At 37.5% G+C, this 12,976-nt stretch overlaps 1 protein-coding gene across 1 annotated transcript in view; it reads right to left on the bottom strand.

The window, feature by feature from the left end:
• Nucleotides 1–12,976, bottom strand: part of LOC132909782 (proteoglycan Cow) — a 230,102-nt gene that overhangs the window by 48,096 nt on the left and 169,030 nt on the right. The window contains exon 4 of the mRNA XM_060964873.1: nucleotides 11,202–11,333. Coding sequence (XP_060820856.1) covers nucleotides 11,202–11,333 — 132 coding nt within the window. The remainder of the gene's footprint in view (nucleotides 1–11,201; nucleotides 11,334–12,976) is intronic.

The raw sequence follows: 12,976 nt of genomic DNA, 5'->3' as shown, positions 1-12,976 counted from the left end.
AATGCAAGTGAGTAATTAAATAGGAATTTCAGGTTCAATCTCTGGGGACGTTTCTAACGAAGCGAATAAGCTTTGTCCGAAATTGTTTAATCGACTAGTCAGCGTGGATGTCTGTTAGTAAACGATAAGAAGAATTGAAATAGGAAAAGACTACTTTTGTGCTTCAAGACTACATTTACATCCCAAAAAGGTCCAATGTCTCAAATAGCTGATAATTAGCCGTCTCCACAAAAGACACAATTTATAAAAATGACTCGCTTTTATCATTGTCACATGGGAATCCTCCCCTAAGAATTTTTCTTTCTACCTTCAGCGTATAGTCTGCCGTCTTAATACAAAAAGACGTATCCAGTCAAAAGGTGATTTTTGAGAAAAAGGACTTTTACTATTCAACAACCAGACATCGATTTCGCGTACATAAACTGTTGTATCTTCAAGTTTCAATGCAGATACGGCTTTCTTATTTGACATACGTATAGATAAACCAGTGCTATCTGGCAGTAATGATTTTTGGCTTAACAGGGCAGCATTATACTGGCTAATTCTGTTGAAGTGATCGCCACTTCTAAGAAAACTCTACATCTGGTCTTCGGTTTACTCAAGCGCTAAGGTCATCGATAGCGCATAGACAAAAGAATGCGTCGATGACAGACCATAAGCGGTACATGTGCGACGTTGGCTTCAGGGTCTTTTAGTCTCAGGGTAACATTGCTAGCGTGAGGATCTGGACCAGCTTACATTGTATTCCACACTTTGTACTTTAATATTTACAGTATATATATACTTACAATACCTTACAATTTACCCACGCGTTTCTTTAATTCCACACACACCGAATAACCTTAACAAATTCCAATCGTAAGAATACAATTCGAAATAGTATTGAAAGTATTGAAATTTCTTCGCTCTTCTCCAATTAAAAGTTGCATAATTTAGGTCTTATTCCACCACTTTCGATCTGCAAGTAATATTTCTAATTATATTTAAGAAGTAGCATTTTCTATTTTCAGCGTAGTATACCGCCTGAAAGTATTATAATATTTTTAATTTTGCATGATCGAAAGTTTCTTAATTCAGACTTTCTTTCATTATTTGTGGAAGTAACAGAGAATGTAACATGTCCTATTTTCTATTTTTAGTTTATTCTACCCAGTCGTTCTATGGATATAATTCTAGGTTCTAAAGTATTGAAATCTCTTCCATTTTCTCTGATTGAAAGTTTCTTAATTCGGCTTTTACTCCTCTACTTCTAGTCTGAAAGTAATAAACGAAGTAATATTTTACTGTTCAAAGTAGTTAGAGAATGGCCGTTATAAATGGTCCTATCGCGCAAACCAAACGAAAGAGTTACCGTGCTCCAAGAGACATAGCATAAAACGCAGGAAAAGTCATTAAATCTTTGTTTCAATAATCCCTTTTATATCAACGAGACGTACAAAAAATCTACACGTATACTGTACATTTTGAAATTCGCGGCTTTTCCCACGATCACATTCGAAACTTTTGAATAATTCTCTCGAAAGTTTCCGCACATGACGATTTCCCAGAATAATTCAAGGTTCTCGGTGGATAGCCATCGCATTGAATATCGCGCAGTTATCCCAAAGCTTCGCCAAGGCTCGCGAGTTGGGATCATAAAAATTCCATTATCGCCGCGATTTTCGTTGCGCTGAACGATACGCGTGGCCGCATGCGTTCCGATTGTAATGAATTTCCAGGGGGCTGTAATAATGGAATTTTTACGGCGTTCGATCGTCGAAACAAATCGACCAAACAGTCTATTCTTGATGGGAATAATGGAAATCGTATTGAAGGTGGAAAAAGTCGTTTCCGCTCTTTGCGAGTGATTATTTTTATTTCCTCTCGACGCGCACGTACAGTCCAAGCTTCTTTGTGCGGATATATTTTGTTATTCTACTAAACTGTAGATACACGATATTTATAAACTTTCTGATTTATTTGTAAAACAGAAAATAGCGATACTTTTTATCGGTAAAGGGATCCATCTTCAAAACGTAGGAAAATATTACATGTACGATACATGTTGTATACGGATTATACAACGTGTTAAAAAATAAAATGAAAATGTCATGAAATGAATGTCGCGCTGTGTCATGAAAACGTTTGATGAAAATGTTCGATCAATCTGGAATTTAAAATTATACTTCCTCCATGTAAAATGTAATCTTTCATTTGTGAGAAACTTGACATATTTGTTATGGAAACACAGTCCGCTGCTTCTTTTATCTTTCGAATTGTGCGATACTCGCGTTGCGATATTAGTAACATCTACTAATAACTGACAAAAAAAAAAAAAAAGAAAAAACAGAACAAGATATCGAATGCTTTCTATTCCCCTCACGGAATACCTAAAACCTCTAAATCTTTACAATCCTCCGTATTACCAGTCTCTACGTAAATCCAATCAACTAATTTACCAAAAACCAACAAACCAAAATAAAATAAAATGCAACACGCGCGAGAAGCGAAGAAAACATAGAAAAACACAAAAAGAAAGAAGAAGAATAATGAAAAAGAATCGTCGGAAATATCGAGTTTACCATATCGATGCATCTATTAGGCAATTCCAAGGACCAAAGAGCGCACAGGAGCATCGTACGAGCGCGACCAACGGCCGTTGCATCGCGATGTTTATAAAATTTCATTTTCTGCTCGCACTATCGTTTCAACGTATCGAGGATTGTTTCGCTTGGGAAGGAAGGAGAAGTGGAAACGGTATCGATAGCCGGATGTTCGTTCCCGTACGGGGAATCGTAAATACACGTTTCGCCGGGCCGAAAGCCTTTTCCCCTTTCTCGTTCCCGGAAGGAATCGAGCCAGGAGAAGCAAAATAGGGAAGAGGAAAGGAAACTATCCTTTACGGTGGGACCGGGAATAACTTCGGGCATTAAAGGAACTCCGCGACGTCTTTCGAGTGTTCGCCGCGTTTCCGGCGGTCTCCAGGAATGGACGCGTTATTTTCTCTGTTCACGGTGCTTTTAAGGACTTCTACTGAACTGTAAATTGTGAGCGGGAAACGTGGTTCGCTGGAATCCTTTGATAAACGATTCGGCGAATTAAATGTAATTGACCGGTGGAGGGGATAATTAAGAATAATAATAGTCGTTGTAAATGTGATTAGTAGAAGTTGGAAAACTTGTTACGGTGGAAAAGTTTGGCACGTTGCGATTTCAAAGGGAGTAATGGCTTTGTTAAGTAAGCAAATGTTTCGTTATTATATTTAATCTTGTTCATTTACGCTGTATTATTTTTTATTTTTATGCTAAAATTACGCCAATTTAGTTTGATTATATTTAGCACCGAAAGTTATGATTGTAATTGGTATTCTTGTCTTTTTTTTCTTTTTCAGGGAACGTAGGGAAAGATTTTCTTTCGTTCAAAATGAAGGGAATGTTCGAAATTTTTGAACAAGGAAGCACGTTTATGGGAAAAGTTGAAAAATGTTTCCTTCTTTCACATAAACGATAAAATGGAGTAAATACAGTGATCGACGATCGAAAGTAATACAATTTGTTATAACACTGATTGTAAATAGAAATTTCGAAATAAATGTTAGATCTGGCGATTGGTAAAATTTATGGAATTGTCTTGCGTATCTGTCGTATTTTATGTTGTAAAGAGCGATAAACGTAGCGGACGTTATTTGGCAAGAATAATAAAATGATTTATTAGCAATAACGCGTCTCACGCTCAAACTCTAAGATCCGTCTGCGAAAATAAGAAATCACGACCCATTTTATATCCGTGTTTACGCGCGATCATTTACGATCGCCGATTTATGGCCACCGCTAAAATTTTCTGCGATTTCTATTCGGAAATTAAACGATTTATATTTATTAGCTGCAATCAGCTCGCCAGTAAAAAACATTCTGCTGATACGTCGACGGAATTCCGATTATCCTCCCGTTAATATTTCCGCCGATCGATATTCCATCCAATTTTTACAAATATTTTCATCTCTTATCGTTTCTTTCCCTTAGATTTATATACCGATTTTATTTAAGAATTCTAAAGCATTTTCGTTCAATATTCCATTCGTTGATATTCTCACCGATCCATATTTCCATTTGTATTATTAATTTTTGAAAATATTTCCGAGTATTCTATTCCTTTGCTATTTCTCAATCATCAGAGCTTTGTGCATTTATTCATTTCGAAACTATCGTCTAATCGAATAATATTGAGTTTGGATTATTTTTAAGAAGAAAAACGCGTGATCGTGAAAGAGCAATATTCCACGGTCGGGCGAAACTTTCGTTTTCGAAAGGCGTGCGTTCCGTTAATTATAACAAAGGGATGCGTAAAAGGAGAATGGTAGAACACAACTCGTCTGAAAATGGGGCAGCCAGGATCGTTCCTGTGAACTGGAAAGCGAAGCTCGCTAAAATCCGCTTTTAGACCAACGGAGAATATCCTTTAGTCGTCGGGCAGAATCGAGCCTGTTTCGTTCACACTATGTTTCTCGATCGTTTCAAAAACAATTCCTCTTTCGATTCCTATGCTTTGTGTCAGTCATTTGTTTTCTCCTCTCTATTCTTCTTCATACATTCTCCGATCAACTTTCAAATAAAATTCTAAATACAATTGCTCTTTAACTTCATCGTTAATTAAATTACTGCTAACTAACACATACAACTTTCTAGGACTATTTTCAAGATTATATATATGTCGTAGATGAAAGGACACCGGGTCCTCCCTTTGGAATTCTTTGGAAAATCCCCAATACTTTAATCTTTATAAGTTAACCCGATTATACTCGTCCGAGATTTGCGATGATGAACTTGGGCTCGAGGCGACAATTAGTCGCCGAACGTAGCCGCGGTCACGGGATGAACGTTTTTACCTAATAGAGGTATAGAGTAATTGTATAGCTCTCCTTAAAAAGAATAGTTGTAGCGACACTCCACAGTAAATATTCCAATGATTTCTGCCCCGTGGCGCGCCACACACAGACCCTATTCTTCGGGCAAGATGATTATCAGATGTCGATGCATCTTCACAGTACATGTCCAGCTAGGCTGAGGATCCGCTATAAATCTTAGGATTTAGTTAACTAAGGTCCTTCAAACAGACGAACAGTCTTTACCCTAACAGTCTCTAAATCTATCACCTACTACGGGAAGATATGGGAAACCTGCTTTTCTCACGAACGACGCTTCCCGCTAGCAACTTTCTCTCAAGGGCAGCTAACATCTTTCTCTAACCACAAATATGGAAATTAACCAATTAACAGCAACGTCCATTTCCCTCACTTTTCGAACGAGGGTTGTTCTCGACGAATCCGATGATCTCGTGCCCTGAGACACACCCCATCGTAGCTTTCTTCTGCAGCATCACCGTGACGGAGAATATTCTCGTGCGACCTCATCAGCGAGTAAAACAACGTCTTTACGATCAGTGGATACTTCACGTTTTTAGCTACGAGTCCGACTTAGACTTTGGAAGAGAGTATACTTGCTATCCCGTTGATCGCGGATTCGTTATCGAACCTAAGACCATTGTCATTAGTGTCTAATCACCGCGGTTACTTGTCGATTCTGTAATACTCTTGTGCTAATCAACGTTACCTCGATTGCATAACAATGATGGCTAATTGCAGAGAATATTCATTACACGTCCCTAACTCTGATCATAATGTGAACCCGACATACATATACATACGTATATTCGTACATAATAATTATTCCTTCTGGGTTGCAATATGTTTTTTAATCATTTGTTGTATCACTTTCTATTTTACTTACTATGGAATTTATTATTATGGAATTAAATAAAGCAATTGCAACGCCAATGGAGGTGAGATACGACCATAACGTGCCGGTAATAATTCTCTTCTTTGGGTTGAAGGTTCTCGAGAGCTTCAAAAGAGAGACCGCCTCTTTGTTTGGAAATTAAATTAAATGTAAAAATGAAAAACTCTTAATCTCTATTCTCTTCTACTGAAAACTGTTGACATTTTGCATCATCCGCTCATAATAAAGTCGACTATATTTAGGTAATTTCAATAGCCCTCGTCTTAATTGCATTACTCGGAGATATTCTACTTGAGGATCGCGGTAAAAATATTCGCGCATATTTAATAAACTTCTGGTCAAAATATTTTACCAACTGGTGGATAACTCCGCGTACAATTCAAAAATAATTTGCATACAACAGAAGCTTGAAATTTTTCAGGCTGTTATTATAATTTTTCCTCGTATATCGTACAGAACAAGGAGGAATCCGGGCAATGCCGCGGAATTCGCCGGAAAAGTCGCGTGCCAGTGGACAAAGGCACATTAGGAGCGCGGATAAGCGACCGCTCCTCGTTAACGATCCTCGGTACAGTTTTCTGGCGACGTTAAAGCTCGTACGTGCTCGCCAGTCTTCCACGTGACCTACACCGACCCCTTTGTCGTGGATTTCCATTAGAAGATTCTTTTTTGGTAACAAAGGAGACACTGACGTTCGTTGCAACGACGTTTTAAAACGGATACGTGAAATGTGAAACATATACACGAGTACGCGAATTTGTCGAAGTTAGCAATTTTTGCGAAAATTACGCAATTTACAGTAAACTTTCTCCAGTCGCTTTTAGCAAGCTTTGCTTTATTACGAAATTAAGACATTAGTGGGCACAGCTTGAGAAACTAATATATTAGGTTGTCCGAAAAGTTTCTTTCTTTTTATAAGGAAATAATAGATGCACGATGTTTTTTTTATTTTATATTAGTTTATTGAATTATGCACGAACGTAATAATAGAAATATAACGAAATGGATCATACCTGATTCAATAAAATAATATAAAACAGAAATTGTTATTCATCTATTATCACTTTATGAAACGAAAGAAACTTTTCGGAGAACCTAATAGCTTTTATCAGTTCATTGATTAAACGTCAAATTTAAAAAATTGTTCCATGAAAAAGAATAGAAAGGAAAAGGAAGACTAGAATCAAATACTAAAAATTGGGACGAGTCAATGAACTGCATAATTACCAAATTTTCCAATATTGTTTGGGTAATTCTTACTGAATTATAATTTCAAATTTTTAGTATATATTTGGCTCATTTTTTAATTACGTCCAATTTTAATTTTCTTAGAATTGGTTTCTTTTATCGCATTAGAAATATCGAAACATCGCATTTTGTAACCTAACGACTGGACAAAAAAACGGAAATTTCAATATTCAGCTCGAACATTCTATCTTCCCCTGCGCGAGGATCGTCCATAAAAACACGTCACAGCTTTCCAGTTTAAGCCCTTAAACGGAACAAAAGCTTGGCGCGGTACACCGGCCGACAAGTAGAACAAACCATTAAACACCTTCGAGCACAATGAAATCGCGCGTTCGACTGCGCGTGACAAGTAGAACAGGTCAGCGGATCTCCGGGCGAGTACAATAAAACCGTGCCTGGTCGGACACTACCACGCAACGTCGATCCAAAAATTAACCAGACGTTTACGCCCGATGGTGATGTAGCAGATTACCATGTTTTATAACATATACGGAGACCACTGGTCATTTCTGAACAAAATCGATTATTCGGCTCTTTGTGGGTTCTAGAGAATTTGAAAATTGCTATCGAAAATAATTATCAAAATTAATTTTGCCTTTGGTAATAGCAAAAATAGGAAATCTGAAATTCCGTTATGTCAACGAGTTTGTTCTAATGTTAAAAACAGACACGTCTGTTGGATAATACAACGTACAAGCTATGCTTACGGTAATGAGATGGCGTTCGCGTGAGACATCATCGTTCGCCACATTACCGTGCAATTAGGCTCGTTTCTCGCTCATCTTTCACGACGTTCCAGGTGGAATTTCCGAAGGATACGCTTGGAATGAAACAGGAGTAGTGAAAAAGGGGGCGAAGAATGAAAACGGGGGAGGAATACAGGATAAAAATATTGAAAAAAAAAGAAGAGAGAGGAACAAAGTGGGAGACTGTGGATGGAAAACCCTCTTTGCTCTGCTCGCTCGTGCAAATTTAAGTAGGAAGAAATGTTTCGCTGGCAACGCTGGCTTTTTCTACCTGCCCTTTTCTCCGTTCGTTCATCTTCCGTCTGAGCTGTTTTTCCCGTGGAATTTTTCTTTCTCCTGCGACCAAGCTCCCTTTCGAAACCTTCTCTCTCTCTTTCTCTCCCACCCTCTTACCCTCACTTTTCCTATATCCTCGTCAGAAAACGTCGGGGTAACTCCTGTTTGACGTGGCTTCGCGCTAAAGTAAACGCATCCGGTTTCACGTGTTCCTCCAACAACGCTCACCTCTATTTCCGTGTTATTCTTCTTCCGGTCCTCAGCGGTGTCGTTCGAAATTCATTTTTTATTCTTTCGCACAGTTGTACCGTGTATTCGTACGTGTACACGGATACGGGATTGTCTGAATTTCAGGGGAATCCGACTCGTTTCGAGACAATATCGAATTTGGTCATGGCTCTCTCTTAGTCGACGCGAAATTGTTACGTCCCTCGTCTTGCATATTTCATCATTCGTGATGTAGCTACGTGTTTTGGGAGTTTAAGTCGTGAACGTTATCGTTCTTTTTGCAGCAACTCGTTGCATTAACAACAATTGGATCGCTAACAATGTCGTATGTATCTGATGGTTTAGGACTTATTCAGACATGATCTTAAAATAGGAAATTAGCAAAGAAATGAAACGTGTCAGATGGTTATTGTTTATGGTAGAAGTGCGTTGAATTATTAAATATATTGTATACAGGAAAAATTGCTGCACGGTTCGTTGTCATCCATTATATAGTAGGGATATGTCGAGGTAGTTTCAGTAGTAGAGAACGTGTATGGTCAGACATTGGAGCTGCGGCACTGTACGAAAGTCTTGGAAATTTACATCGATTTTTTGGATCGTTATTAGCTTGTTTCTTGCGTTGGAAGCTTCCTTTTGTACAAAATGAAAATATGAAAGACAGTAGGTCGACCGAAATTCTCGAGAATGTAGAAAAATACGTAGAACGATAAGAATCCTTAGACGATTGTCTATAAAGGAATACATTTGTCAAGAATATTCCATGTTTCATTTTTTAATTTCATTTCTATAAAACGAGCTTCGTCTGTGTAAAATAGCTTCATCTCATATAAAAATGGAAATATAACAAAACTGAAAGTTGTACGCGATAATTGAACACCTAACACACTCTACAACTACAAATTATTAATTAGTAAAATATATCCAAAGATGTCCGAGTCATCTCACCCCAAAAAAAGAAAAAAAAAAAAAATTCTTCCACAAACGACTAATTAAAAAGTTTCCACGAAACCTATCCGTTTCCCTGTGTCGAAAAAATTCTCGGAACTCGTTTCCACACGCTATGAAAACCATCAAACGGAGCACTCGAGGTGGAAACTAAGGCACGGCACTTTTTTCAGGTGCGGATGATCGCATTGAAACTTAAGAGGCACGCATCCGTGAAAACGTGACCCATAAAGGTAGCCTTTTATTCCATCGTGCCCCATGGGGTAGTAGGTTTGCGTTCGACACGCAGAGAGAACCGGTGAAACCAATAATTCCAGCTTAATGTCTCGTGAAAAACGAAACAGAGACCGCGTCTGCTACTCGTCCATTTCACGTTTCTCTCCTTTCCTACCATTTCGCATTTTATTTCTCCCTTTACACGCGTGTTTGTTCTCTTTTTGTTTTGCATTCTTCTTCTATTTGTTTAATGTTTTATCCTCGTTTTAGCAAAATACAATACGACTTACGCGACATGGAACAGAGAAACCAATTAAACCGAATTATTCGACTATTCGTTACACAGAATTTCTTTATTTTTTACCACATAATCGCTCAGTGTACGCACACGAGCGCATTCTTTTCTATTCATTTTTTATTTGCCATCACATAACTCGCGAAGAAATTGAAATAAATTCCACCGATAAACGTTCGTTTTTTCTTCTCCTTTCTTTTATTTAATTCTTTTCGAGTCTTATAAGAAAATAAACGTAGAAAATTCGTATTATTCGAAGACTAAAACTTTCGATATCGCGATCCAGGTGTTTTATTCTCGACGTTGAAAGTTTGTTGCTTTCGCGGAAGATACTTTACGCGCCCAGGGAAAAACAACGGCGGAAGTAGATTTTTCACTTCCCACCTTGAAATTGAAGTCTTCTTCTCTTCTAATAACCAGGCCAGGTGCGAACTTTTCGGACTGGTTCGTGTTACGAAAAGAAATTTCTTCAACTTTTGGAAACTGACGAAAATAGTCTGTCGTCGTTCCAATTTTTCACCGGATTCTCTATCTTTGCTTCGAGTCGCTCGAACGTGTTATTTCTTCTCGTCAGAGACTCGTCTGTCATTCGGCTGATTTTCATCTTGCACAAGTGTTTCATTCGAGATATAAATTAATTAAAACTCGCGTTTCTTTTTTCTGGTAATTTAGCCGAGCGTAACGAAATTCTTTCAGCTCTCGGCGAGAAAACGGGAAAATAGAATTTTAAATTAATGTAGTGGTCGGAGTAAAAATGGTGAAAATTTTGGGAACGAGGGGAAACACGGTTTCATATTTGTATCTATAATTTCTTTATATATCTATGTATGTAAGAAATCTTCGATGTTTTGGAAACATTGCAAACTGGAATTTTAATAAGATTTTGGCTTGTTAAAAGTTTCGTTCGTTAACTTGTTACAAAATATTAAATCAATAGTGAAATTAATAAGCGACAACTGAAATACATTAACGCTTTATCGACGGACCGGTTAACGCGTTAATTGAAAAATAATCACATTGGTCATCTGATTAAGAAAGGAAGACGATGAAACACCGAGAACATGGAATATAAAATACATCTAAAGAATCGATAACATGTAACTATATAACGAATGTGTAATAAATACGATTCAATAAAATCTCATATTGTAATATAAAAACGAGATGTGTAATTGTTTCAAGCAATATTTCATCTGAATAATATTAAACAAATAACGTAGAGATAATAACAATCCTCTCTCTTTGATACAACCTTTCAATTTCACATTAATTTCATATTAATTTCATTTGATATTAATATCGCGCCTCGTCGATAACGCGATAATAAAAGATAATTAATACCTAGCAGCAATATTTTAATAGCGATATCGAGTTTCGAATATTCGTAATAATTCACTAACTACACTAATCTGGATAATAATTTAACGATGAGGGTAGATGCTAACTTAAGCCGACATGTTAAATACTTACTTGGATTCATCCTGATCTTCGTCATCGTCCTCAGAGTCAAAGAAGGCATCGTCGTCCTCTGCGTCAACCGAAGTTTCCGTTCTCATTCGTCGGTTCTGTTGAACCACCCGGGATTTCGGGATTACGATGTCTCTGAAAAAAGAAGAACCAGCAAGTAGAAACGGTCTGTGTTTGATCTAGCTTTTGAACCGCGTTATCCTTCTTCAATTGCTTTTGCCAAGGCAATGCGCTTTTTCCGCTAAATTTTACCACTGAAAGTTGCGCTTTTATTTTGCCGCTATTTAACGTTCTTAAAATCTTCAAATCCATACGCGTAGCAGCTACAAAAACAGGGTATTTGTACGGAAATTACAACCTTACTTTGCAATGAAGCTGTTTGTTAGCTTTTCTTACCAACGTCTCATTTCCAATTTTTATATTTCATTCTCAGTGTCAAGTTTTTATGGTCATACGAAAGTACCATTAAATGGAACGAAATTTAATTAATTATCACGAACCTAATTAATTAATTAGGGAGTTAAATTCTATGATAAATACTACGGCGTAGAAATATGTTTCGTAGTCATCCTACATAATCTCGAAAAATATAAATAAAAATTAATAAGACAAGATTTCTGTTTCTGCGAAAAAGACATGGAATTAATTCCTGCGCCTAACTCTCACGCAAGAAATACCGAAAATCCAGACATGTTATTTGAAACCGTTTCAATTGATTAATCTAAGCAAAAATAAGTAAAAATGGTTAAAAGCAGATTTAATATCAGGCAGATCGGGTGGCGCTAAAGGCAACGCAGCCGGTTTCCTCGATTCGCGTTCTCGGGGTGAAAGAGGTCTGGCGAATTTAAAAAATTTAAGCGGATCCACTGTGTCAAGATACCGGGGTCGCACTCTGGGAATGGAATAAGTTAAAAGCGATTTCCCTGGCTACGGAAAATGGAACGCTTTCGAATATAATTTCTCGCCGGAGTAGAATGGAGTGCGAAACGAAGAGGAAGAAGAGGTGGTGGAGGAGAGTGGTAAAGAGAGACAGAAAGAGAGAAATTTTCCTAGGAGGCCGTGTGAAAAATTTCTATCGTCGATAACGACGTTCAGTTTGCACGGTCCAATGGAAGATTTTTACTCATAACATGTTTCATGCTGCGAGACTCGCGTTTACGCGAGAACTCGCCGATCTGTACCATTCTCTGCTCCTTAACGCGTAATATCTCCAGCAGAATATAAAATTTTACGCGATAAAAGAAGACAGTAAGAAAATTAGAAAAGAATTTTAGATGCATCTTGCGAAGATGAAATAACCGTTTCGCGAAATCCACGTTTCTAGTGTCATCGAACGACGTTCAACGATGTTTAAACGATGTTTTAGAGTAAAATAACGATAGATGAAAATTATTATCTTCGATGTATTTTTCGAGCATTAGGACGACGTTGACGAGAGTTTCGAACAATATTTCCAGCAGCCACGGGCTGCTTTTCATCGCTACAACATAACGTTGAAAATTGTTTGGGAAACATTTTGCAACGTTTCGACTAAATTTCGAGCCTCTGTGCGGTGTTTAAAATCGCCTCAGGCTGTCTTTTAAAAACTGAAATAATTCTAAACGACCACGATCAACGTGTCAGAAGGATCTCTTTTATAATTCCATAATTTCATACGAAAGAGGATAGGCAACTAACCTTTTATCATACTACAATAGTAGGTGATAAAATTTCATTAATAACATCTCGGTCCAAGAAAAATTGTCGACCTAAGAAATTCAACATATTTCACACCACGA

The sequence above is a fragment of the Bombus pascuorum genome, chromosome 8 (genome assembly GCF_905332965.1).
Source record: "Bombus pascuorum chromosome 8, iyBomPasc1.1, whole genome shotgun sequence".
In the NCBI taxonomy this organism is placed as follows: Eukaryota; Metazoa; Arthropoda; class Insecta; order Hymenoptera; family Apidae; genus Bombus; species Bombus pascuorum.
This window is presented reverse-complemented; position numbering and strand designations above follow the sequence as displayed.